The following is a 27856-nucleotide window of genomic DNA, read 5'->3' as shown; positions in this document are numbered from 1 at the left end:
TTAACCACGATTTTTATGGATTGTTTTGATGATGATCTAATAAATGCCAATTGAAGAAAAACTCTTTTTCGGATTTACACTATGTGGAGGTTTCTTGTCGTTGTATTCTCTATGGCCCATGTATGCTGTAAAAAACGGTGATCGCGCAGACCTTCAAGAACAGGTTCCAGGCTCCCCCATTCAATGAGGATGTTTTTTGGTGTACAACCCATCCCCATACTGTCACTGGTCACAAGACAGTACAAGCTCGTTTGACTCACCGCCCACGGCTTGTGAGTCCACCAAAGTCGGTAAGAGTATTCTACCTTACTTTTTTCTGGGCCTTTGTGTTGCCAAGTTATCTGCCCTGGGTCCCCCCCCCCCTGAATCGGAGTCTCTGTAAGGATATCTGCCTTGGGTCTTGAGTCTATGTACCGTAAGGATATCTGCCTTGAGTCCCGGTGTTTCAACCATACCATGCAATATATGGACTATATTACCAAGTCTTCATCACTTTTATGAGCTTAATGCTTTCATATTACCATTTTGGACAGTTTTTTTGTATTACATCACCAATTCAAACGTGGACTTTTAAGAATATCACTTATTGATGTATTTTCACTTTATTTTTTATTTTTATATTGTTTTTCATTTATATGCACACTTTTTTCAAAAGAAGGAGCACTTTAATTAATTTGTTTGTATTTTTGTGATAACATCACGTTGTTAGTGTACACATACATTTGGTCTTGACTTAGTTGAGGTTTACGGGCCACCTGACTTTGTGGTTCCACCTCTCCTTACTTCAAAACCTTCCCTTTATTATTTTCACTTTAGCGCTACACTTTTTGTTCACATGTCATCACTTTCACACCTGCAGACCATGTAGTGTTTCCATATCTTTATCCAATCCCTTGTATCTGTACTATGTATCTCTAGTACATACGGTGTATCTCTATTTTCAAACTAGTCTTGCTTTTTAAAATTGTTCTGCTGCTGGACAACTGTGCACTGCATTATCCTTTAAGAACACACCTGCTTGTGCCCTCCATCTCTACTACATTATTTCCTAGTCTTAAGCTGGCCATACATGGATCAAAATTCAGCCAGTTCTGCAGGGACCTCCAGGGGACGCCTTCTCCTTGTCAGAATGCAAAGACACTTGCTCATCAGAACTGTGCTGCCATCGGCCAATTTTTACACTTGTGGCCGGGGCCACTCGCTCTGCATGTGGGGGTACCTTTGGCAGTGCACATGCTCATCAATACCCAGGGTCAGGCGGGGACTGCAGTCATGTGAGAATCAAACATTAAGGCAGTTCCCCAACCTCAAGGTGAGCCGTGTCACTGTGTGCAGTAATAAAAGCACAGAGTTCCTCTGAAACATTCTGTCCCGTGTCACTACACACGAATAAAGTATTACTAAACCCAGTAAATATAAACTGCTAAATATCTTTTCTCATCAGCAGTATATAGCAGTCATGTGACTTCTATCAGTGTCTGGTTAAAGCTTGAAGGAGGAGTTTTCATTTTCCCCTGATTGTCCTATCAGGATGCAGGACCCCTGACCCTCTGTCTGGACAGTGCTGATTGACCCTGTGCTGTTCGCATTCACCCTCACAAGAGAAAAAAAAACTCTCTAGCAATACACACCAGACTGAACAGGTGCAGCTTGTCCCCTAGACTCCGTTCTATCCAGAGATAGATTGGGGACAGTGGAAGAAGAGGAGGATGAGAGAAGACCGGAGCAAATAGCCTTTTTACACAATGCAGAGGATTCCCCCCTAGATTCCACAGTGAGAATAAGAAGCATGCTTTACTGTATATACAGACTGATTTTACTGTTGTGGGTTTAATAACACTTTAATGTATGTTGCATTTAGGAGGGGTGCTGCTGAGCCCCTGTGCCCCCTCCAACAGTCCAGCGTACCATTGCCACCGTACTCCCAGTGACAGAACGGGGCCCCGCACCCAGCGCGGACCTCGTGTGCGGCCAGGCTATGGAACTCCGTAACACAGTACCGGTTGCTATGGGAAACCGATCGCTGGAGAGGGAGCCAGAACACAACCCCCCCTCGCTAATGGAGAACCCTTCGCTATGCCAGGTACCACACTTTATGACCGGCTGCCAGGGGCGGACTGACAACTCATGGGGCCCCCGGGCAATAGGAGATTATGGGGCCCCCAGGCAATCAGAGATTATGGGGCCACACAGTATACACAAACACACACACAGAGTATACAATCACACAGTATACACATACATGTACACACAGTATACACAGAGATGTTTCTATTGGCTAAGAAGGTACTGGAGAGGTGGGGCAGCTATAATCTCAGGATTTTTAGACCAAAAGGATGTCGGTAAGGGACATTTCAGAGACAGATGTAAAAAAAAACACAGATTTTTACATACTGTCCCTGGTTTTACTGAGGCTGGCAACCCTGATGGGGCCCCCTAGTGGCCCGGGGCCCTCGGGCAGTGCCCGAGTGGCCAAATGGTCAATCTGCCCCTGCCGGCTGCAATGTACCTTGCACTAGTTCTTGGTTAACCAATTGCATTACTCCTCCTGCTGGCGTTGCCTTGTAGTAGTGACTTTACTTTATACCCCGTTAGTGCTTTACTGACCCTAGTTCTTTGTTCACATTAGGAACTATCATGCACCCCTTTAGAATGGCTTTTAGACCAGACTTTAAACAGTTAACAGCTTTACTGAAGATTCAGCAGCACAGTTCAACAGCACAGCACACATGAACCAGAGTCCAGCCCTAAGGCCTGGCGCACATCATTACGGGTTTGCGGAATTGCAGCGATTCCCGCACCCGCAATAGTGGGAACCAGGCCTAACTAACTAATGCGAGCTGCCCAGGCTCATACCTTCCAGAGAAGCAAAGTCCATTCAGCAAAAGTCCAGTAGTGGTAGGTTCCTAGTCCAGGGAGAACCCCACAAGGGGAGGCCATGTGCTCCAGTGGGACTACATGTTGCAACAGGTCTTCCTCTGTAAATCCCATGTGGAAGAGAGAGAGCTGTGAGCACTCCCCTGGTATTTATGTGGCTTACAGCAGGGGGGCAGGAGGACTCATAAAGCCCGGAAAAAGAGTCTAGACACACTTAACCTCTTCCTATATCAGGCAGCCTGAACTACACTATATTGTCAAAAGTATTGGGACACCTGCCTTTACATGCACATGAACTTTAATGGTATCCTAGTCTTAGTCCGTAGGGTTTAATATTGAGTTGGCCCACCCTTTGCAGCTATAACAGCTTCAACTCTTCTGGGAGTGGAAGGCTGTCCACAAGGTTTAGGAGTGGGTCTATGGGAATTTTTGAAAATTCTTCCAGATGGGCATATGTTAGTTCAGGCACTGATGTTGGACGAGAAGGCCTGGCTCTCAGTCTCCACTCTAATTCATCCCAAAGGTGTTCTATCGGGTTGAGATCAGGACAGTCAAACTCGCTTATTCATGTCTTTATGGACCTTGCTTTGTGCACTGGTGCAAATCATTTGGTGGAGAGGGGCGTTTTGGTGTGAGGTTGTTTTTCAGGGGTCGGGCTTGGTCCCTTAGTTTCAGTCAAAGGCACTCCTAAAGCGTCAGTATGTCAAGACATTTTGGACAATTTCATGCTCCCAACTTTGTGGGAACAGTTTGGAGATGGCCCCTTCCTGTTATAACATGACTGCGCACCAGTGCACAAAGCAAGGTCCATAAAGAACCATCCCCAAACTGTTCCCACAAAGTTGGGAGCATGAAATTGTCCAAAATGTCTTGACATGCTGACGTCTTGGACACCCTTCCCAGAAGAGTTGAAGCTGTTATAGCTGCAAAGGGTGGGCCAACTCAATATTGAACCATACGGACTAAGACTGGGATGCCATTAAAGTTCATGTGCGTGTAAAGGCAGGCGTCCCAATACTTTTGACAATATAGTGTATCTGCATAGCTACATAGTGCAATTAATACAACAGTGGGAATAATATCAATGGCACCCCACATGCATCTGCTTACAAACTGCTTTATCATCTGAAGTTTTTTCATTCTGAATGAGAATTTGATATAAACTGGCCAGCAGCAGAACAACTTTGCATCAGTGAGAACAGGGACAGCCTCAAGGAACTGCTGGGCTCTGAAGAAGAAGGTAATCCTTCGAAACGCGTCAGTCGGCAGTGGCCCCTGACACCTCCTCTGTTACCATCTGGAGTTTATCGGTCTTAGACCAATCGCTGTCATCTGGAGACTGTTTGCATCGCGAGTTTTCTCCCAATTGTTTGCGAGTAGTTTTATAATATACTTTTAAATAAAAATACATCCAAGGATAATACACAAGACTGGTGTGCCCCTCTTTTCTTTTTCCCTCTGACAGCCTCAAGGAACCATTGGTCAATTTATATTCAGTGGTCAAGGCAGGTCTATTACCCATACCTCCCAACTGTCCCTGATTTCGAGGGACTGTCCCTGATTTGGAGCAATGTCCCTCTGTCCCTCATTCCTCCTCATTTGTCCCTCATTTTGGTCTGATCCATATAGTTGTATATAAAATGCACTTTTTATCTTTCAAAAAGTGTTTCCCAGTGCTAAACCTTTCATCTGATTTCTAAATTGCTGCATTTGCACATTTTAAAAGCCAATATAAAGGAATAGTAGTGGTAAAAAAAAACACTTGTGGATTTAACTAACCTTTTTTTGGGTTAATTCTCCTTTAAGGGGGTGTGACAGGGGGCGTGTCCTATGCCTACATACATTTGCTAGTAGGTGTCCCTCATTCCCATCTCAAAATGTTGGGAGGTATGCTATTACCACTTAATATACTGTAAATACGGTAAAACTACCTGAAAAGGGTGTTTTTTTTACTGGAATGAAGTAAGTTTGTGGTGCTGCTGCTGTATGGAAGCAAAATTAATTGTAAAAGGAAAAGGTTAATTCCATAGTCAAATACTCCATACTGTTCAATAACCATGTACAGTTGCAACCACTTCAGCGCTGGAAGATTTACCCCACTTCATGACCAGGCCATATGGCACTGCATTACTTTAGCTGACAATTGCATGGTCGTGCGACGCTGTACCCAAATAAATAAACAAAAAAAGACCGACAGTTTTGAAAATAATACATTTTTTACTTTCTGCTATAAAACATATCCCATAAAAAAAATGTAAAAAATCAAATTTCTTCGTCAATTTAGGCCAATGTGCATTCTGCTACATTAACACAAACTTCTATCAGCGCAAATATTAATAACCTTAATCACTATGTAGTGATATGAATAATAGGTGATATAACAAAATCCCACAAAAAAAACAAAAAACTGAAAAATGCCCTCCTACCTGGCTGCTGCACACACAGAAAATGTGCAAATGATAATAACCTTAATCACTTCAATACCGGGCACTTATACACCTTCCCGCCCAGGCCAATTTTCAGCTTTCAGCGCTGTCGCAGTTTGAATGACAATTGCGCGGTCATGCTACACTGTACCCAAACAATTTTTTTATCATTTTGTTCCCACAAATAGAGCTTTCTTTTGGTGGTATTTGATCACCTCTGCGGTTTTTATTTTTTGCGCAACAAATAAAAAAAGACCGAAAATTTTGAAAAAAAACAAGTTTTTCTTTGTTTCTGTTAAACATTTTTGTAAATAAGTAAGTTTTCTTCTTCAATGATGGGCACTGATATGGCTGCACTGATGAGGTGGCACTGATGGGCACTGATGATGGGCACTGATAGGTGGCACTGATGGGCACTGATAGGTGGCACTGGTATGCGGCACTGATGGGCACTCATAGGTGGCACCGATGGACACTCATAGGCGGCAGTGATGGGCACTCGTAGGTGGCATTGATGGGTACTTATGGGTGGCACTGATGGGTACATATGGGTGGCACTGATAGGTGGCACGGATGGGCACTGATGGGCACTGATAGGTGAGCACTGATGGGCACTGACAGGTGGCACCGATGGTCACTGATGGGTGGCACTGATGACACTGATTGGTGGCACTGATGACACTAATGGGCACTGATTGGCACAGACTGGGCACATTGGGCACATGTGGATGGCCATGGGGTACATACCTGGCCATCCACATGTTGCCCCTTCCCTGGTGGTCCTAGTGGCGATCCCTGGTGGTCCAGTGTGGTCATCTGAGGGGGGGGCTGCGCTGAAACATAATCAGCGCAGACCCCCTTGCCAGGAGAGCCCCCAAACGGCTCTCCTCTGCTCACGTCTGTCAGACGCGAGTGAGGAAAAGCCGATCAACGGCTCTTCCTATTGACATCGTGATCAGCCGTGATTGGACACGGCTGATCACGTGGTAAAGAGCCTCCGCCGGAGGCTCGCGGTGGCATGTTATCCTGCTGGATGCCCTATGACGCCCAGTCAGGATAACTGAACCACCGCCCAGCCGTCATCTGCTATAGGCCGGGAAGGAAGTGTTTAATCACTATGTAGTGATATGAGTAGTAGGTGATGTGACAAAATCCCGCCACAAACCAAAAATTTAAAAATACCCCCCCACCTGGCTGCTGCACACACAGAAAATGCATTCACTTCACATATAGAATATACATAACAAAACAGTGTTGCACTTCCTAAATAACTACCAATAAATCCTCAATCCTGATTAACTTGCAGTAAGGCAAGATACTGAGTGCACAATCAAATATTCGTGTTCCCTGACTGGGAATAGTGATCAATACACAATAATGAAATATATGTGTTCCCTATATGGGAATAATGAAAAATAAACAATAAAGATAAAGTCCACACACTCAAAAAAAAAATTGAATAAAAATAAGAGTTCAAATGCATAAAAATAATCCTCAGAGTTTTCTGCACAAAAACGCACAACACACCACCAGTGCATAAACGTTGAAAATGCAAGTGCTCTCCTCCACCTCAATATCCTAGCCCAGGGATCTTCAAACTACGGCCCTCCAGCTGTTGCGGAACTACACGTCCCATGAGGCATTGTAAAACTCTGACATTCACAGACATGACTAGGCATGACAGGAATTGGTTCCTGAACAACTGGAGGGCTGTAGTTTGAAGACCCCTGTCCTAGCCGCTCACCTCACGTTCTGACCCCTGTTTCACCAGAAGGTCAGAAAAAGCAGTTCCCTCTCAGGGATATAAACGAATCAGCTGGTCATGGAGCTCCTATTGAGTCTGCGCTGCCTCCAGCTGATTAGATGGATACTAGCCAGCACAAATTCCCTCAATGGGTTCCGGTGCACATAGGAACAGAAAAGGCAAAATCTAGTGCTCTCTGTATATCAAAACTGTTTATTTCCTCATAAAAACATTAAAACGTTACTCACAAACGCAGCACTTGAGCAGTGCAGGCTCAGGATGCATATAAACGACAAGATGCTCGCGGGGTGACATTGCCACTGCGACTTCTTCCTCCTATACGCGTTACGTCAAATGGGCTACTACACCACTGTGACTTCTTCAGTAAGGGTTGAAGACTGGACGTCTCACCGCTGTTTAAATAGACTAATAATCTCTAATCAAGTGTCTTTCATCATCACTTCCTGTTTCTGGTCCGGCCCACCTTGCTGAACCAAGACGCCCAGTCTTCAACCCTTACTGAAGAAGTCAAGGTGCTGTAGTAGTCCCGGAGCATCTTGTAATAAGTGTGCAATATTGTTTATGTACATTGGTCTCCTCAGCCACACTGATCATTTGCATACCTCCCAACATTTTGAGATGGGAATGAGGGACACCTACTAGCAAACGTATGTAGGCATAGGACACGCTCCCTGCCACACCCCCTTAAAGGAGAATTAACCCAAAAAAAAGGTTAATTAAATTCACAAGGGCTTTTTTTTTTAGCACTACCATTCCTTTATATTGGCTTTTAAAATTTACAAATGCAGCAATTTAGAATTTGAATGAAAGGTTTAGCACTGGGAAACGCTTTTTGAAAGATAAAAAGTGCATTTTTTGATACAACTATATAGATTAGACCAAAATGAGGGACAAATGAGGAATGAGGGACAGAGGGACATTGTTCCAAATCAGGGACAGTCCCTCCAAATCAGGGACAGTTGGGAGCTATGCATTTGGGCTAAATAGACCATCACCAACTCCTAAATAACTACAGGTCATGGTAGTAGAATTGCCACCTAATCCCTTTAAAACCAAAGACATAATAGTTAAATATTAGTTCTGTGGCTGAATAAGGTGGTAATTATACTCACTTGGTGCCTTACTTGCAATAAATTCCCCTCAGAACCTGTGTAATTCATATGTGTTCGGGTTTAAAGGGATAAGTTGGCAACAATACATGGTAGACATGTAGCATCCTCCTTTACTCAGGCTGCTAGGCTAAAATCAGTTTTTGGCTTCAATATAGTGAGTGGCGCACTGATTTATTTGTTTTGTCTGATCAGTTTTTCCTAGGCTTGGTGTTTGATTTCTCACACCTACTTCTGGATGAAGCTTCCAGAATATAGGGCTGGGAGAATCAAATGTCCAGTACAAATATTTATCATGTCCCAGCCAATCTCTGGAAGGAGGCGTCGAGAAGGTGGCTGGGGAGGTGATTAAGGTTTGGCAGGCCTTGCCAGAGTGTTCTTTCCTCTTCAGGGAGGGTTCCAGTTCTCTTGGGGCTGCTGCCCCTGGAGGTAGCTTTACTGAGTCAAGGATGCAGTCTGGGCCTCAGCAGGAGCTGGGCTGAGGACCTGGGGAAGACTGTGAAAGGATTTGTGCTGGAGGGCACTGTTCTGAAGTCCTGGTCTGGAGAAGGATCTTTGAGTCTCACTCACTGAGGATCTACCTGTGGAGGCTGGGTGGTAGACAGCTTATAGGACTATGTGAGTAAAGATCTTGCTTTGGATTTTTGGGGCGTTCAAGTGCTAGAAGGGAGTTAAGTGCCAGAGGATATGGACTGGGACTGCTCTTAAAGAGTCTTAGACAGTGCTTTTTTTCTGCAGGAACGTGCCGGCACGCCGTACCGGCACCTCCGCCAGTGCACTCCCGTATCTAAATCTGTGAAGCCTGCTGCGCTGCTGCCTGTAATAAATCAATGACGGCCATGGAGAGATCAAATGCGGAGGCACCTCTGCCAGAGCACTCCCCCGCCACTGGGGTCTCCTCCGCCAGAGCACTCCCCCACCGCTGGGGTCTCCTCTGCCATAGCACTCCCCCGCCTCTGGGGTCTCTTCCCTGCCACTGAGGCACCTTCACCAGAGCACCGGCGGCCGCTGGTGGATCAAACGGCTGCAGCCTATGAGAGCGGAAGGCGGAGTGACCTGCACTCCACTCCGCCTCTCAATACGGATCGACCGGAAGCTCATTTGTGTATGAGAGCGGGGCGATGTTCGGGCGGCCGCGTGGTACTATCGGTGGATGGTTGGTGTGGGTAGGCAGCCTATCCTCCTCCTCACTAGTCTCCTTTTAACTGTTGTGTGCTGGAGACTGTGGTAAAAACTAAAGTTTTTAGATTCTGGTGGTGCCAATGCTGCTGAATGGGGCTGCTGAGAGACTGTCTCTTGCTGGATTGGACTAGGCTGTCTCTTGCTAGACTGGGCTGTCTCTTGCTAGACTGGGCTGTCTCTTGCTAGACTGGGCTGTGTCTTGCTGGACTGGGCTGTGGCTGTCTCTTTGCAGGACTGGGCCATGGCTGTCTCTTTGCTGGATATTTGGGAATGTCTCTTTGCTCTAGGTTCGCCACCTCATCCCTTTAAACCCGAGCACACAATAATTACACATGTTCTGTGGCTGATTAAGGTGGTAATTAAACTCATTTAGTGCCTTATCTGCATTAAATTAGCCTCAGAACCTGTGTAATTCATATGTGTTCGGTTTTAAAGGGATGAGGTGGCAACCCTACTTTGCTCAATATATGGGGGGCTGTTTATTGATGATGGAGAGATCTATTCTTGCTGTAGTGGGTCTAGCACTTCCATAGGCCTGCACACAGGGTGTGCCAGATGTGCCTGGGCGCACCCTAATCCAGGGATCGACAAAACGTCGACTATGATCTACCCATTAATTATGGGCAGGTGATGGGTAGACTGCGAACCTGTCTGGCCAATCTCCAGGAAAAAAAATAATATTGTAAAAAATAATAAAATAATAAAAATACAAAACTACTGACAACATCCACTGCCCTACTGACACCAATCTCTGCTCCACTGACACTGTTCACAGCTCTACTGACACCGACCTCTGCCCTACTGATACTATCCACTGCTCTACTGACTGACACCATCCAATGCCCTACTGACACCAGCCTCTACCCTACTGACACCATCCAATGCCCTACTGACACCAGCCTCTACCCTACTAACACCATCCATTGCCCTACTGACATGCACATACACACACAGGCATATGTGATTAAGCTTTGGGGTGCACACCCTAAAGCAATAGGCTGAGCACACCTATGATTATTGCTTTTACTGCAGTAACAAACTCACAGGGCTCATGCAAATGGGCGCTTAGAGCTGTTCAGTAGGGATGAGCTCATGTATGTTCAGATACATGTCTAAACTATATGACAAGAATGCTGAAATAGTCTGGAAGTGTCTCAGAGCTTACTTTGGTAAGTGCTGGACATTTCAAATTTTTTGCACATTTTACTGCATTACTTTTTATTAACAACTCACTTGTATAGGCCCCCAAATTATACTTGGTTCCCTGTTCCCTAAAGGGGCAGTTTTAGGGGGGGTGTGACCTGTTAGTGGGCGGTTCTATTGGGCCGGCAGGGGCGTGACCTGGGGGGGGGGTGAGTTCCTGCACCTTTTTTTCTGAGAAAAAAATCCCTGGTCTTAGATATACTGGCCATTCCTTGTTACCTCCAGGAAATGTTGATATAGAGAAGATTAGTGAGTAGTATTCTATTGATTGCTATTGTAGCACCCTGGAGTTTAGGCAGGGTTGCTCCTCACAAATTTACTTGCCAAGATAGTTGTCTTGGTTGATAGTTAGGAATCCATTGATTTCTCCCTAAGTTTGGCCTTGTTGCACTTTTCTCTTCTATCACAAGGTGGCCAGGTACTTGGTGGTGCTTGATATGAGAAGGGCAACCCAGGGTCAGGTTATGGGTATATGGGGTATCTCAGACAATGGGCAGGGGTTTTCTTGAATTCCTTGGCCTGCTGGGAGAGCCTATATATTCAGGTGGAGTCAGGTAATCAATGTTCTGTGCTACCTGAACGGCTGTCTGGGTGGACGTGTGTCATATTGAATGGGCTGCTAGGCCGGAGATTGGGCCTATCCCAGGCACATCTGGCTGCTAGGCTGTCTGAGGGCTTATCCAGAAGCAAGAGAGCAGTGCAGGGTTGGGATTGCGGCTTGCAGTCCAACCAGAAGTGACGGTTCTGCCAGCCAGAGAACCTGTCGTGGTCGGAGGTAGAGGGGAAGCTGTCACCAGTAAGGGACTATCCAGTGGCATCTCCAGCTTTCAAATTTAGGGGGGGCACATGGGGGGACAGGGACAAAAGTAGGGGGGCAACTATAAAATGCAATTTTATATTATATATATATATATATATATATATCCTGGGGCCTTTACTACAATCCCACAATGGGCTCTTTCACATGTTCTGCAGTGAGCTCCCTTCATACTGTATTGGGGCCCCCCAAGGTGGCAGAAAGCAAGAGATATATGTCACCAGCATACCAAGAAAATATAAGGGTCCAAAGCAGTGGGAGAACTATCAGGGTTGCAAAGATTGTCTTGCCAATGGGCCCTGGTTTTCCTGCCACTGTGGTGTTCCCCAGCCTCCTCTTGCTGTCCTGCCCCTGCTATTGACAGCGCTGGTCTGGCATCTCTTGGAATTTACAGGCTGGTTCTCCTGTCCTAAGGACGGGAGAAATCAGTCTGTTTTTTCAGTAACTGAGAGTCCTGGTGGAGTCCTTCCTGCAAGTAAGATGTGGCGCATGCGCTACGAATGCAGACAAAAAGACATTGCCTTTTTGTAAAAAAAAAAAAAAATATATTTTTTTTAGTTGGGGGGGCACATGGTGGGGCACAGCATAATGTTGGGGGGGTCAGGGCCCCCTCTGTCCCCCCCTAGGGATGCCATTGGGACTATCTGCCTAATTACCAGGGACCACAGTGAGTAACTGAAGTAAGTACTGGAGCAGTATTCCGTAAAGAATCATGAAACTTCAGCAGGTATAAAGCCAGGGACCCAGCCAGCAGAGGTGACGCTTGTAGAGCAGCCTTGTGTGTCAAGCCAGGGACCGAGCAGGCCAGTGGGGTGAAGCTTGAGAAGTATCTGAAGTGCCAAGCAAGGGACCCAGCAGAGAGGCGGGGGTGACGCTTGAGGAAGATACTGCCATGAAGATTGGAGGAGCTCAAGGGATTCAGTGGCAGTGAATCATCTAGTCTAGTGAGAGAGACTGGGAGCTCAGTGGACTGCAGAACTACAAGGAGTGATTGTAGTGGAAGTGAAGGAACTGTTAAGCTTTTTGTTTGGAACTGTTAAAGACTGTTGCCATAGGAGACAGCGATCCTACACATGCAGATGTGGCGTCTTGCTGGATGCCTTTCCCTGCATGGCTGTCCTCCTATTGAAGTCTCGAGTGTCCTGGCCCTAACCCTCTCTTCCCCCCAAAAAATAAACTTTCTTTTGCATCCAGGAAGTGTCTGGCGCCCAATTACTTTATCCACCTTACACCCACCATGCCTCACAACCCACTACATACAGAAGGATGTCAGCTGTTCCTGGCCCTGGAGGTTCTCAGTAGATCGAAGGAGGCCTAGCCTTGCTACACTATTATTGTTTGGAGATCCTGTGACCCTCTCCTGTTTCAAGGTATTCAGCAATCATTTCTAAAAAGACATCCCCTAAACGGAGCCTGCGTTGTTGGTGTGATTGGGGCTGTGTCTGTGGCAGGCGGCCTCTGTACTACTTTGGGACCCCTGGACATATCCTCATCGGCCCTTCCAGGAGTAAGCGCTATAGACAAAAAGCAAACATATTAAACATCTCCTTCAAGTAATAGCTACAGTAGAGAGCACTAACAAATTGGAACACAAAATATGATTTAAAATCTTTATTTTTTTCTCAAATACAAGGAAAGTAGAATAAGCTGGATGGGTAGCAAGTGGGCATTGAGGGAGCCCAGTCTTCTGGTTGGCTCTGGTGGGCTCCAGATCTCAGTTCTGGAGGTCAATTAGAACCATCGTTGAGGTGTTATTTGTTTGGATGGACACCCCAGTGAAAGCTGATGCTGTTCAGGACGTTGGAGTATTGCCCACTAATGTAGAGCAGTACATTGCCCTTAGTCTTCGGAAAATCATTGAAGCTTGTGCCTGATGGTTGCCCGACTTTGAATATCCTCCCGAAGTTTGTCACGAAGAGCAGCTCATTCACACATTTGGAGAACTTTCCCGACACCTGAATGATATTTTCATTGCTGTGCAGCAAGAACTCATGGAAGACACCACCATGGTCTCCCGAAAAAGGCGCCCAGTAGGTACCAAATTTGAAGTGAATCCTGGAGGAAAACATATGAAGAAGTGAACATCTTTGTTCATGCATCTACTTCCTGGACTGGGATGTTGGCTCAGAGATGACACAATCGTTTAAAGAGGAAGTAAACCCTGATGGGTTTTACTTCCTCATTATTTCCCTGCACAGGTAAAGCATAATGGGCTACTATACATCGCATAGTCGCCAACTATGTGTCACTTACCTGAAATAGCAGCCTGCGATGTCACTGTTGCCCCCCCCTAGCAGCGAGCGTCCATCTTCACCCCTCTTCCTTCTGGGGCTGCGAACTCCGGCTCTGTAACTGGCCGGAGCCGCGTGACGTCACTTCCGGGCATGCGCGTGGGAGCCACCAGTCACGGCATGACCCCTTTAGAAACGGCACGATCACCGTTTCTAAAGTGCGCCTGTGCCATAGACATAGTCTACGGAGAAACGGCTCTATTGTAAATATCTCCTATACCGTGAAGGTTTAGGAGGTATTTCCAGCACCTACAGGTAAGCCTTAATATAGGTTTACCTGTAGGTAAAAGTGATTATACAGGGTGTACAACAACTTTAATTCTTAGCACATGTGCATCTCTGGGCTGAGTTCACAAATGTCTCATACAGATCAGCCCCTGCTACAGCCTCTGACCCTGTGACATGCTCAGGGACGGATTTCCCACAAGGCCAACGAGGCCAGGCCTCAGGGCGGCAGTGGTGCAGGGGCGGCGCCGCTTCTGCTGCGACTTCTCGGCTTTCGCGACCGCCCCCCCCCCCCCGCACTAACATACAGTTATGTTACGCTGCCGGGTCCAGGAGGAGGTGGGAATGACACTGTGCGGCCGCGCTGGGCACTGGCAGATCCACGCTGAGCCGCTCGTTCTGTGTAAATGGACGGGCGGCTCTTCTATCATGGCTCTGCCTGTCTGCAGGGCTGTCTGAGTGGTGGACGTGGACGTGGACGTGGACGGAGCCCGGAATGAGTGTACTCACACACTACAGGACAGGTAAGACTGAGCAGCAACAATCTGTATGTCAGGTAGGTCAGTCATGTATGTCAGGTAGGTCAGTCATGTATGTCAGGTAGGTCAGTCATGTATATCAGTAGTCAGGCCAGTCATGTATGTCAGGTAGGTCAGTCATGTATGTCAGTAGTCAGGTCAGTCATGTATGTCAGGTAGGTCAGTCATGTATGTCAGTAGGTAGGTCAGTCTTTTATGTGAGTAGTAAGGTCAGTCATGTATGTCAGTAGTCAGGCCAGTCATGTATGTCAGGTAGGTCAGTCATGTATGTCAGTAGTCAGGTCAGTCATGTTTGTCAGTAGTCAGGTCAGTCAGGTAGGTCAGCCATGTATGTCAGGTAGGTCAGTCATGTATGCCAGGTAGGTCAGTCATGTTTGTCAGTAGTCAGGTCAGTCATGTTTGTCAGTAGTCAGGCCAGTCATGTATGTCAGTAGTCAGGTCAGTCAGGTAGGTCAGCCATGTATGTCAGGTAGGTCAGTCATGTATGCCAGGTAGGTCAGTCATGCATGCCAGTAGTCAGGTCAGTCATGTATGTCAGTAGTCAGGTCAGCCATGTATGTCAGTAGTCAGGTCAGTCATGTATGTCAGTAGTCAGGTCAGTCAGGTAGGTCAGCCATGTATGTCAGGTAGGTCAGTCATGTATGTCAGGTAGGTCAGTCATGTATGCCAGTAGGTAAGTCAGTCATGTATGTCAGTAGTCAGGTCAGTCATGTATGTCAGTAGTCAGGTCAGTCCTGTATGTCAGTAGTCAGGTCAGTCAGGTAGGTCAGCCATGTATGTCAGGTAGGTCAGTCATGTATGCCAGTAGGTAAGTCAGTCATGTATGTCAGTAGTCAGGTCAGTCCTGTATGTCAGTAGTCAGGTCAGTCAGGTAGGTCAGCCATGTATGTCAGGTAGGTCAGTCATGTATGTCAGGTAGGTCAGTCATGTATGTCAGTAGTCAGGTCAGTCATGTATTTCAGTAGTCAGGTCAGTCAGGTAGGTCAGCCATGTATGTCAGGTAGGTCAGTCATGTATGTCAGGTAGGTCAGTCATGTATATCAGTGGTCAGGTCAGTCATGTATGTCAGTAGGTAGGTCAGTCATGTATGTCAGGTAGGTCAGTCATGTATGACAGTAGGTAGGTCAGTCTTTTATGTGAGGAGTCAGGTCAGTCATGTATGTCAGTAGTCAGGTCAGTCATGTATGTCAGTAGTCAGGTCAGTCATGTATGTCAGTAGTCAGGTCAGTCAGGTAGGTCAGCCATGTATGTCAGGTAGGTCAGTCATGTATGTCAGTAGTCAGGTCAGCCATGTATGTCAGTAGTCAGGTCAGTCATGTTTGTCAGTAGTCAGGTCAGTCAGGTAGGTCAGCCATGTATGTCAGGTAGGTCAGTCATGTATGCCAGGTAGGTCAGTCATGCATGCCAGTAGTCAGGTCAGTCATGTATGTCAGTAGTCAGATCAGCCATGTATGTCAGTAGTCAGGTCAGTCATGTATGTCAGTAGTCAGGTCAGTCAGGTAGGTCAGCCATGTATGTCAGGTAGGTCAGTCATGTATGTCAGGTAGGTCAGTCATGTATGCCAGTAGGTAGGTCAGTCATGTATGTCAGTAGTCAGGTCAGTCATGTATTTCAGTAGTCAGGTCAGTCAGGTAGGTCAGCCATGTATGTCAGGTAGGTCAGTCATGTATGTCAGGTAGGTCAGTCATGTATATCAGTGGTCAGGTCAGTCATGTATGTCAGTAGGTAGGTCAGTCATGTATGTCAGGTAGGTCAGTCATGTATGACAGTAGGTAGGTCAGTCTTTTATGTGAGGAGTCAGGTCAGTCATGTATGTCAGTAGTCAGGTCAGTCATGTATGTCAGGTAGGTCAGTCATGTATATCAGTAGGTAGGTCAGTCATGTATGTCAGTAGTCAGGTCAGCCATGTATGTCAGTAGTCAGGTCAGTCATGTATGTCAGTAGTCAGGTCAGTCAGGTAGGTCAGCCATGTATGTCAGGTAGGTCAGTCATGTATGCCAGTAGTCAGGTCAGTCATGTATGTCAGTAGTCAGGTCAGTCATGTATGTCAGTAGTCAGGTCAGTCATGTATATCAGTAGTCAGGTCAGTCATGTATGTCAGTAGTCAGGTCAGTCATGTATGTCAGTAGTCAGGTCAGTCATGTATATCAGTAGTCAGGTCAGTCATGTATGTCAGTAGTCAGGTCAGTCATGTATGTCAGTAGTCAGGTCAGTCATGTATGTCAGTAGTCAGGTCAGTCATGTATATCAGTAGTCAGGTCAGTCATGTATGTCAGTAGTCAGGTCAGTCATGTATATCAGTAGTCAGGTCAGTCATGTATGTCAGTAGTCAGGTCAGTCATGTATGTCAGGTAGGTCAGTCATGTATGTCAGTAGTCAGGTCAGTCATGTATATCAGTAGTCAGGTCAGTCATGTATGTCAGTAGTCAGGTCAGTCATGTATGTCAGGTAGGTCAGTCATGTATGTCAGTAGTCAGGTCAGTCATGTATGTCAGTAGGTAGGTCAGTCATGTATGTCAGTAGTCAGGTCAGTCATGTATGTCAGTAGTCAGGTCAGTCATGTATGTCAGTAGTCAGGTCAGTCATGTATGTCAGTAGTCAGGTCAGTCATGTATGTCAGTAGTCAGGTCAGTCATGTATGCCAGTAGGTAGGTCAGTCATGTATCTCAGTAGTCAGGTCAGTCATGTATGTCAGCAGTCAGGTCAGTCATGTATGTCAGGTAGGTCAGTCATGTATGTCAGTAGTCAGGTCAGTCATGTATGTCAGTAGTCAGGTCAGTCATGTATGTCAGTGGGTAAATAAAGTGCAATAAAGTGATTTGTGAAACAGTCTCATTAAAGGGGTTGTAAAGGCAATTTTTTTTCTTTTTTTAAAATAACAAACATGTTATACTTACCTCCACTGTGCAGCTTGTTTTGCACAGAGTGGCCCCGAACCTGGTCTTCTGGGGTCCCTCAGCACCTGTCTCGGCTCCTTCCCGCAAGAACTAACCCCCTTCATGCAAGCTCTCTCGCATATGGGTTAGTTCTTGTGGGCGCGCTCCCGTGATACAGCCGGCGGCTCACTGTATCACTCGGCCCCGCCCCCCGGCGCGCCACATCATTGGATGTGATTGACAGCAGTGCGAGCCAATGCCTGCGCTGCTTTCAATCCATCCACTCTAGCCAATCAATGGCCAGGCTGAGTGGCGAAGAGGACGTCTGGGGCGAGCGCAGCAGGTGAAAATTGTAGGGAGTTTCTTACTGCTATAATCTTTAAAAGGCATTTTCTGCATTACAGAGTATTTTCAGTCTGTACAATTAAAGCCAGTTATTTTCAGTGTTCTCATGTGTGGAGATATGTTTTTAATTGATCTATTGTAGCAGTCATCGATAAAGGACGAGAATGGTGGTGTGTGTGTGGGGGGGGGGGGGCATTGAAGGACCAGGCCTTCGGGTGGCAAAGGGAGTAAATCCGGGCCTGGACATGCTGCTACAAAGTTACACTGTTGCAGCTTGATCACTGGGGGAGAGGGGGGAGAGGAGACTGAGGAAATGCTTTCTTCTCCCTGCAGCAGACTGACATTATACGTTCTACTGAAATGTGCTGAAAAAGTTGTATGTATATAAAGTGTAGTAGAAAAGCTATAGTCAGACAAATCTTACCCATTCAGACAACTGGGACCCTCCCTGATGCGAATGGCTGTAATTGGCCCATGTTGTTGCTCATCGGAGAAGGAAAAAGCGTTGTCTCCATTGTCTCCATATGAGACTCCACTCTCTACAACAGTGAGATATAGGAGAGCAGTCAGGCAGGGGTCACCTACACATGAATGTGTATAATGTATCTGCAATTCTGCATGCATTCAGCTAGACCAGCTATGGTGAGACTTGGGGATGGGTGATGGCCATACTTGGGAATTTGCTGGAAATTACCTGGCAATGTTGCAATTTTGTTAACATTGCCAGGCAGTGTTAATTTCGTCGATAAAAATATTTTCATTGACTAAATTAACACCATTTTAGATGACTAAAATACGACTATAACTAAAAAAATTCAGATGACTAAAATACGACTAAAACTAAAATGGCATCTTAGTCAAAAGACTATGACTAAATCGAAATGTGACGTCAAAATTAATACTGTTAAAATTTACCACATAAGAATAAGAAGGGGGCATCTACTAAGCTCCTAAAAATAAAAAAAAAATAAAAAAGTAAGAAAAAGGCTTTTTTATACTCAAGTAATATGTGAAATGGCATTACAGCCAATAGAGTTTACAGGTTTTTTTCGTTCTTTTTTGTTGTTTTTTTTATATTTCAATGTTGCACTTCTGTTTATCAAAAAGCAATATTTTTTTTCTTTATGAATATTTGTATATTGAAATCATATCCCCTCTCAAGCGTCTCTTCTCCAGAGAGAATAAGTTCAGTGCTCGCAACCTTTCCTCATAACTAAGATCCTCCAGACCCTTTATTAGCTTTGTTGCCCTTCTTTGTACTCGCTCCATTTCCAGTACATCCTTCCTGAGGACTGGTGCCCAGAACTGGACAGCATACTCCAGGTGCGTCTGGACCAGAGTCTTGTAGAGTGGGAGAATTATCGTTTTATCTCTGGAGTTGATCCCCTTTTTAATGCATGCCAATATTCTGTTTGCTTTGTTAGCAGTAGCTAAGCTTGGCATTGCATGCCTACCATCTACTAGGACCCCCAGGTCCTTTTCCATCCTAGATTCCCCCAGAGGTTCTCCCCCCAGTCTATAGATTGAATTCATATTTTTGCCACCCAAATGCATTATTTTACATTTTTCTACATTGAACCTCATTTGCCATGTAGTTGCCCACCCCATTAATTTGTTCAGATCTTCTTGCAAGGTTTCCACATCCTGCGGCGAAGTTATTGCCCTGCTTAGCTTAGTACCGTCTGCAAATACAGAGATTGAACTGTTTATCCCATCCTCCAGGTCGTTTATGAACAAAATAAATAGGATTGGTCCCAGAACAGAACCCTGGGGAACCCCACTACCCACCCCTGACCATTCTGAGTACTCCCCATTTATCACCACCCTCTGAACACGCCCTTGTAGCCAGTTTTCAATCCATGTACTCACCCTATGGTCCATGCCAACAGACCTTATTTTGTACAGTAAACGTTTATGGGGAACTGTGTCAAATGCTTTTGCAAAATCCAGATACACCACATCTACGGGCCTTCTTTTATCTAGCTGGCAACTCACCTCCTCATAGAAGATTAATAGATTGGTTTGGCAAGAATGATTCTTCATGAATCCATGCTGATTACTGCTAATCATACCGTTCTCATTACTAAAATCTTGTATATAGTCCCTTATCATCCCCTCCAAGAGTTTACATACTATTGATGTTAGGCTAACTGGTCTGTAATTCCCAGACATGTTTTTTGGGCCCTTTTTAAATATTGGTGCTACATTGGCTTTTCTCCAATCAGCTGGTACCATTCCAGTCAGTAGACTGTCTGTAAAAATTAGGAACAATGGTCTGGCAATTACTTGACCAAGTTCCCTAAGTACCCTCGGGTGCAAGCCATCTGTCGACTAAAGTACGACTAAAACTAAAATGGCATTTTCGTCAAAAGACTATGACTAAAACTAAATAGAAATTTGACTTTAAAGTTAACACTGTTGCCAGGTCATTGCCGGATCTTTAAGGCTGGGTTCACACTGGAGATCGCAGGAGTCCGGTGTGTCGCCATTCACCATTTCAGGTCCGATTTCAGACAGAATTTTTGGCTGAATTCGGACCTGAAATGGACCAAAAGATGCACAGGGCTCCTTTGCCATTCGCACCAGAGCCACTGGGGGAGTGTGTGAACCGGCTCCATAGAGAGCCGGTCACAATCATCTGCTATGCGAATTGGATGCAGGGAAATCCACATCCAATTCGCATCGGTGGGAACCCAGCCTGAAAGTCTTCAGACCTGGCCTGTTGTGAAATGTTTGTAAATTTGCTGCCATGGAGCCCAAGGGAAGGGAGGCATCTCTGATCATACTGTGATCTGAATAGAGAGATGTTGGGCTACTGGGGAACCCACCAGCCTGGACACCCCCAGAACTTCATTATAAAAAGACATGTGGAGTGGGGTCAGGTAGCTGGTGAGCTTGCAGGATGGCTGGACTCCCCTCAGCAACTGGCACTGGCTGGCTCCTTATATCTGCGGCCCAGATGCTATGCTTCTGCTGCAGGGGCATCCTACTACAGAGCTGGGGGCCCGGGAACCATTCAGGATCCAAGCATCACACGTACTTCCCCATCTGTGCTATTGTACTAGGCAGACATGTGGGAAACATTTCCCTCATGAGGGCTACAAACTCAATGGGTACACAGATCCTGAGCTAGCTGCAGAGACTGCCTGGGGACGAGGATGACAGCTGGTGGGTAGAGTACCCCAAGCTACAGGAGAAGAGGCAGAGACTGGGAACCATGTACAACTGGTACCAATACACTGGGGTGAGCCAAGAGCAACTTGCAAGGGCTGGCTTCTTCTACACTGGTAGGCACTGGGGGTACTGAGGGGACTATGTACTGGGGAACTTCACCTGAGAGATCGACTTTATAAATGCGACTACCAACCCTACAGTGTTCACAAAATAATGCTGTGCTAAGTAGTAGTGGTGTTCACTGACAGTGATGGGTGAGCTGTTTGGCCCCAAACAGTGCCCATTTGGGTGTTTGCTGAGCACCTGAACTTGCACTCAGCGGGATGTTTGCCTGCCGAGCGCCCCACAATGCACTGTGTGCTGCTCAGTGCTTTCTAGGGCCCTGATTGGCAAAGGCAATGCACCGCTGGTCAGGTGCAAGGCTTTGCTCGATTAGGCACAGAGCACTGTCAGAGCCCTGATTGGACAAAGTCATGATGAGTGTAGAGGTAGTGTAGAGTTAGTGTAGTGTGAGTGTAGTGTGAGCGTAGTATTATTGTAGTGTCAGTGTAGTGTTAGTGTAGTGTGAGTGTAGTGTGAGTGTAGTGTTAGTGTAGTGTTTGCCAAAGTTGTGGCAAAGTCGTACAAAGTAGTACTGCTCCCAAATCACAGCAAAATTGCGGCCGTAAAATCGTGCGACTTTGAGTTCGCACAAGTGTGAAAGGGGTCTTAGTGTAGTGTGAGTATAGTGTGAGTGTAGTGTGAGTGTAGTGTCAGTGTAATAGTGTGAGTATACTGTCAGTGTAGCATTCGTGTAGTGTTAGTGTAGTGTGAGTATAGTGTCAGTGTAGTGTGAGTGTAGTGTCAGTGTAATAGTGTGAGTATACTGTCAGTGTAGCATTCGTGTAGTGTTAGTGTAGTGTGAGTATAGTGTCAGTGTAGTGTGAGTGTAGTGTTAGTGTAGTGTCAGAATAGCATTCGTGAAGTGTTAGTGTAGTGTGAGTATAGTGTAAGTATAGTGTCAGTGTAGTGTTAGTGTAGTGTCAGTGTAGTGTTAGTGTAGTGTGAATGTAGTGTCAGTGTAGTGTGAGTGTAGTGTCAGTGTAGTGTTAGTGTAGTGTGAGTGTAGTGTCAGTGTAGTGTCAGTGTAGCATTCGTGTTATGTTATTGTAGTGTGAGTATAGTGTCAGTGTAGTTTTAGTGTAGTGTAAGTGTAGTGTGAGTGTAGTGTTAGTGTAGTGTCAGTGTAGTTTTAGTGTAGCATTCATGTAGTGTCAGTGTAGTGTGAGTATAGTTTTAGTGTAGTGTTAGAATGGTAAAAAAAATTATAGAAAATAAAACAATAAAAACAAAAAAACAACTGACACTATCCACTGCCCTACTGACACCATCCTGCACATTCTACACACCACCGTACACTCTGCATTGTACATTCCATAGTTAAAGTGGAGGGCCACCCTGAAAAAAAAAAACATTTGAAAAAAAAAAAAATTTAAACTTACCTGAACCCTTATTGCTAGGCAGTCTTCCTAATCTGCCTCTTCGTATTCCGCGGCGTGTCCTGTTCCTCGGTGAGCGGCTCCGTTGCCTTCTGGAAACTGTGTGTGTTCCCAGAAAACCACGGGGCCATTCACAGAGCGCCGCTAGAGCGTGCGCAGTAGGAAACTGGCAGTGAAGCCGCAAGGCTCCACTGCCTGTTTCCCTTAGTTAGGATGGCGGTGCCGGGTCCTGAGAGCCGAGGGACGGGTCGGCCTCGGGCAGCCGACATCGCGGGCACCCAGGACAGGTAAGTCTACTTATTTAAAGTCAGCAGTTACAGTGTTTGTAGCTGCTGACTTTAAAAAATTTTTTTCGCTGGCCAGAATCCCGCTTTAACATTACAACATTCTGTACTATGTAAGTCATCTCAGACTCTAACCACACCCCTTTAAGCCACGCCCAATATCTAGCACAATTTAAATCACGGCCACTGTGCGCCGTTGGTGCTCTAAGCGTGGCACTTTTTTTTTTTTTTTCTCTTATCATTGCCTAAGGGCTGCTTTTGATCTTGCACACGGGCTCACTCATTTCATGATACACCCTTGTATGTGGAGGTGTATCATGTGCATTGGGAACATCTAAGCCCAGTGTAGAGTTTTCTGACATACATTTTTGATCCACTGATTTCCCAAGCAGGAAATTCACAGCACTCCTTTCCCCTTCTTCTCCTATAGAGATACCTTGGAGATAGAAGGATTCATACAGCAGGGGCCTGGAGATTTTTTTATTATATCTAGGATTGCACATATTGTCTACAAATTATGCAATAGGATCCACTGATAGGTCATACAACATATGTGTGGATGCAATATGTCGTCATATGCTGACCTTTAAGAGGAACTATACACATTTTTTTTGTTTATGCAAGCTTTCCACATCACCTATTGGACACTCCAGTCTGTGTCTCATACACAACATTGAGGATATACCCTAAATTTTTTTTTAGGGGTGCTTCCTTGTGCAGCTGGGGGGGTAGTTTATAATTGGCCAATTATTATTTTATCTTGTGGTTTTTGGTATTGTTTGTGTTTTTTTTTTATATAATACAATTACATATGTATGGATATTCTGCCTAATTGTCTTTTAAGTCCCTCCACCTATGGATCTTGAGAGCATTATTATTATTTTAAGAGGGGCCGAGCCTCAGTCAGGTTTTTACTTTTTACTTTTTTACAATGCAAATAACTGACGGTAGTTTTTATAATTGATTGTGCTGATTAGCTGCTTCTGCCCTCCCGTATTCATTATTATAATGGACTGTTCACTATAACAGGGGATGCGTAGTAAGTTGTAATAACTCATGCTCACCAATAGATGCCGCTGTGGAGCCCAGCAGAAAGCACGCACACAGGAGAGTCAGCATCCTGGTCTTAGCAGTCATCACCTAGAGCCGCGCCTCTCAGCCGAAACAGTCAATTCTTCCAAAACCTTCTGTGCGGCAATAGTAAAAAAATAAAAATAAATAAATAAACTCATGCAAAAAAAAATGGGAATGCAAAATATCATTAGAAATTGTGAGTTACTGTAATTCAAATAGACACAAAACTAAATGCATTTTGGGGTTGATTTGCTAAAACCCGGAGAGTGCATACTCTGGGGCAGCTCTGCATAAAAACCAATCGGCATCCAGGTTTTATTGTCAAAGCTTAACTGAACAATCTGAAGTTAGAAGCTGATTGGCTGCCGTGCACAGGTGCACCAGATTCTGAGTGCTCCAGTTTTTGTAAATATTCCCTTTAAAGGATAAGTTCACCTTTGGGAACATGTTACATGTTCCACCTGTTTTTAGAGTAACATGTCCCCAATGCTGCAGCCGCTGCTCCATCCCCCTCCCCCTGTCCTTGTGACAGCAGTAGAGGGAGAAGTTCCCCTTACTAGCTGTCACTTTTTGAAATCAGCTCGGCCCTGCGGGGCTCCACCTACACAGCCGCGTCATTCATTCACACAGCTCTTAGTAGTTCATTGATTCTTCCTGTCAGTGTACCTGGGGATGTACAGGCACTCAGATACACCGACAGATCTACAGGAGATCTGCATGGCACCAGCGGTCTGCTGATGGCTGGTGCAATACTTTACAGGCTCCTAATATAAAAAAAATAATAAATGCACATTTTTTTTACCTGCAAAAATGTGCATTTATTTATTTATTTTTAAAGTGAACTTATCCTTTAATTCTATTTAAAGCTTAATATTTTTCTCATTCTCTCTCCCCCTTTTTTCCCCTGTTGGGTCTGTCCATCCGCACTTTTGTTAATTCTACATTGAGAATAGGTTTGCACAAGTCGTGCATTAGCAAAGAATGCTGCTTTAAAGTTGTATTAAAGCCTCAGTATTTTAAAGCTTAAAGCGGAGTTCCACCGAAAAAAAAAAAAAAAAAAATTAAAGTCAGCATCTACAAATACTGCAGCTGCTGACTTTTAAAATAAGGACACTTACCGTATATACTGGAGTATAAGTCAACCCGAATAAGCCGAGGCACCTAATTTTACCACAAAAAACTGGGATAACCTATTGACTCGAGTATAAGCCTAGGGTGAGAAATGCGCAGCTACTGTAAGTGGAAAAGAGGGTCAACAATGCCCATTTGCAGCCTCATTGTGCCCATTTGCAGCCATAGGTCCCCCGAGCTTCAAACTCGGTAGTTAAGGGTTCCTAGATGCCCCCTAGCTGCAGCCAAAATTTGGAGTCTCTGGACCCAAAGGGTCCCGAAATGAGATTGCTGCAGATGGACACAATTGACTGATTTTGGGGCCCCGTATCTCGAGGCCACTTAGCGCTAGGCACCCCAAATTTGGTGTGCAAACCCAGTGGAACCAACACCACAATATATCCAAAGCTGGGGTTCCTAGCACCAAGTGGCCCTGAGATACAGGGCCCCAAATATCAGTTCAGAAAATGTCAAGCACTTTTCTGCAGCAGAGAATGACATTTCCTGAACCGATTTGGGGCCCCATATCTCAGGACAACTTGGTGCTAGGAACCCCAGCTTTAGATATGTTGTGGTTCTCGTTCCACTGAGTTTGCACAAAGTGGCCCCGAAATACGGGGCCCCAAAATCGGTTCGGAAAATGAAATTTTATGCTGCAGAAAAGTGCTTGACTCCAGTATAAGCCGAGGGGGGCACTTTCAGCACAAAAAAATGTGCTGAAAAACTCGGCTTATACTCGAGTATATACGGTACCTGTCCCTCGGCTCCTGGGTGCAGGCGCCGGCATCTTCAGTAAGGGAATCAGGAAGTGAAGCTTTGCGGCTTCACAGCCTGGTTCCCTACTGCGCATGCGCGACTCACGCTGCAAGTCCTCCCTGGTCCCTGCTGTCTTCTGGGACCTGTGTGTTTCCCAGAAGATGGCGGAGGGGGAGCCGGACATGGCGTAGATCACCGCAGGTTCTGTCGCTGGAAGTGGGAGCAAATACCTGTATTAGACAGGTATCTTCTCCCCCCTGAAAGGTGCCAAATGTGACACCGGAGGAAGGGGGGGACCGGATAAGCGTAATTACCATTTTTGGGTGGAACTCCGCTTTAACCGCTTCCTGACCAGCGTACGCTGATATACATCGGCAGAATGGCACTGGTGGGCAAAAGGGCGTACAGGTACGTGCCATTTAAGCAGCAGTGCCCGCTGCGGTCTCCATGACCGTGGGTCCCACGGACTTGATGCCCGCCGGGTGCCCGCGTTCGTGTCACGGAGAGGTAGAATTGGGAGATGCTTTTGTAAACAGAGCATTTCCCCGTTCTGCCCAGTGACATGACAGAGATCACTACTCCCTGTCATCGGTGCGGTGATCACTGTTATGTGTGTTGAAGCCCCTCCCCCCACAGTTAGAATCACTCCCTAGGACACACTTAACCCCTTCATTGCCCCCCTAGTGGTTAACCCCTTCACTGCCAGTGTCATTTACACAGTAATCAATGCATTTTTATAGCACTGATCGCTGTATAAATGACAATGGTCCCAAAATAGTGTCAAAAGTGTCCAATGTTTCCGCCATAATGTCGCAGTCCCAATAAAAATCGCAGATCGCCGCCATAATAAAAAAAAAATTAATAATAAAAATGCCATAAATCTATCCCCTAGCCGCTATAAATTTTGTGCAAACCAATCAATATATGCGCATTGCGATTTTTTTTTAACAAAAATATGTAGAAGAATACATATTGGCCTAAACTGAGGAAAAAATAGTTTTTTATATATATTTTTTGTGGATATTTACTATAGCAAAAAGTAAAAAATATTGCGTTTTTTTTTCAAAATTGTCGCTCTTTTATTATTTATAGCGCAAAAAATAAAAACCGCAGAGGCGATCAAATACCACCAAAAGAAAGCTCCATTTGTGGGGGAAAAAAGGATGTCAGTTTTGTTTGGGTGCAACGTTGCACGACCGCGCAACTGTCAGTTAAAGCGACGCAGTGCCGAATCGCAAAAAGTGCTCTGGTCAGGAAGGGGGTAAAATCTTCCGGGGCTGAAGCGGTTAACATTCTTAAGTAAACTTACAATACAATTCTTACCACCAGCACTGGCAGTTTCAAACTATCAATGCTGTTGGCTCCTGCTCTCTCAGTGCTGCTTCACTGAACTTCTGGTCATCATATGACAGAATTAAAGGATAAGTTCACTTTTGGGAAAAAAATAATAAATGCACCTTTATTATGCAAACATTCCCATAGACACACTCCTAAACCTTGTGGACGGCCTTCTTAGAAGAGTAGAAGCTGTTATAGCTGCAAAGAGTGGACCAACCCAATATTGAACCCTACGGACTAAGACTGGGATGCCATTAAAGTTCATATGCATGTAAAGGCAGGTGTCCCAATACTTTTGTAATATAGTGTATATCACTCTATAAATCATAAAAACCCTGTACAAGATTCTGCCACAGACTATGTAGCCATAACTCACCTTTCGTTCCTGGTCACTGGATGAATCTATCTTCCCTTCTACCGGTATATATACAGTATAGCTCAGTGTGTATATAGACACATTGATTGCGACATTTTTTCTAAATTCACAAGAACTCTCTAGTGTCAGATAATATTTAACTTCAATGACGCCACATTAACTCCTTCCATACCCCACTCGCCTGTTCTTGGTCAGTCATGTCATGTGTGAAGGGGAGCTGAAAGGTGTAGATAAAGTTAACATATTAGGCAGGGGCGTTGCTAGGTCTACAAAAGATCCGGGGCTAGAGCCCATAGCAGTGAAGTAAAGAAAGTCATATGCTTGGGTGGGCATACACGTGTAGAGAATATACGTGTGTGTGTGTGTATATATATATATATATATATATATATATATATATATATATATATAGGCCTGGATGGGGGCGGGAACTACTGAAGTTAACTTTTCACATTAACAGGCTGGTAATTGGTTACTAGGATTGCAACCAATCACCTGCTGTTTAATAAAAAAAGTTAACTCCTGCAGTTCCCGCCCCCATTCAGCCCTATGATAATGTCTGCGGGGTGCAGTGCCGACCCCTGCCCTAGAGACTCGGGGCTATGGGCCCC

The 27856-nt window shown here is 45.4% G+C and overlaps 1 protein-coding gene across 2 annotated transcripts; it reads right to left on the bottom strand.

Moving 5' to 3' along the window:
* Positions 1 to 13022: 13022 nt before the first annotated feature.
* LOC141147598 (zymogen granule membrane protein 16-like) lies at positions 13023 to 27430 on the bottom strand. 2 transcript variants are annotated; one of them, XM_073634827.1, is made up of 4 exons: positions 27246 to 27430; positions 23656 to 23778; positions 18080 to 18194; positions 13023 to 13434 (listed from the first exon to the last, which is right to left on the bottom strand). In XM_073634827.1, exons 2-4 carry the CDS (start codon positions 23726 to 23728, stop codon positions 13131 to 13133), a joined length of 492 nt encoding a protein of 163 aa, XP_073490928.1. In that variant the 5' UTR covers positions 23729 to 23778; positions 27246 to 27430; the 3' UTR covers positions 13023 to 13130. The 2 variants fall into 2 exon arrangements, with proteins under 2 accessions (XP_073490928.1, XP_073490929.1); XM_073634828.1 differs by having other exon boundaries at positions 23656 to 23775.
* Positions 27431 to 27856: the final 426 nt, after the last annotated feature.

The sequence above is a fragment of the Aquarana catesbeiana genome, linkage group LG06 (genome assembly GCF_042186555.1).
Source record: "Aquarana catesbeiana isolate 2022-GZ linkage group LG06, ASM4218655v1, whole genome shotgun sequence".
Lineage (NCBI taxonomy): Eukaryota > Metazoa > Chordata > Amphibia > Anura > Ranidae > Aquarana > Aquarana catesbeiana.
Note: the sequence above shows the minus strand (reverse complement) of the source record. Positions and strands in the feature narration are given on the sequence as shown.

Coding starts and splice junctions, on each gene's coding strand:
- LOC141147598 (XM_073634827.1), bottom strand. CDS start 23,728: ATGACTGCTAAGACCAGGATGCTGACTCTCCTGTGTGCGTGCTTTCTG. Junction 18,195..23,655: donor CTCCACAGCGGCATCTATTG/GTGAGCATGAGT, acceptor TCACTGTTGTAG/AGAGTGGAGTCTCATATGGA. Junction 13,435..18,079: donor GGTCCCAGTTGTCTGAATGG/GTAAGATTTGTC, acceptor GTTTTCCTCCAG/GATTCACTTCAAATTTGGTA.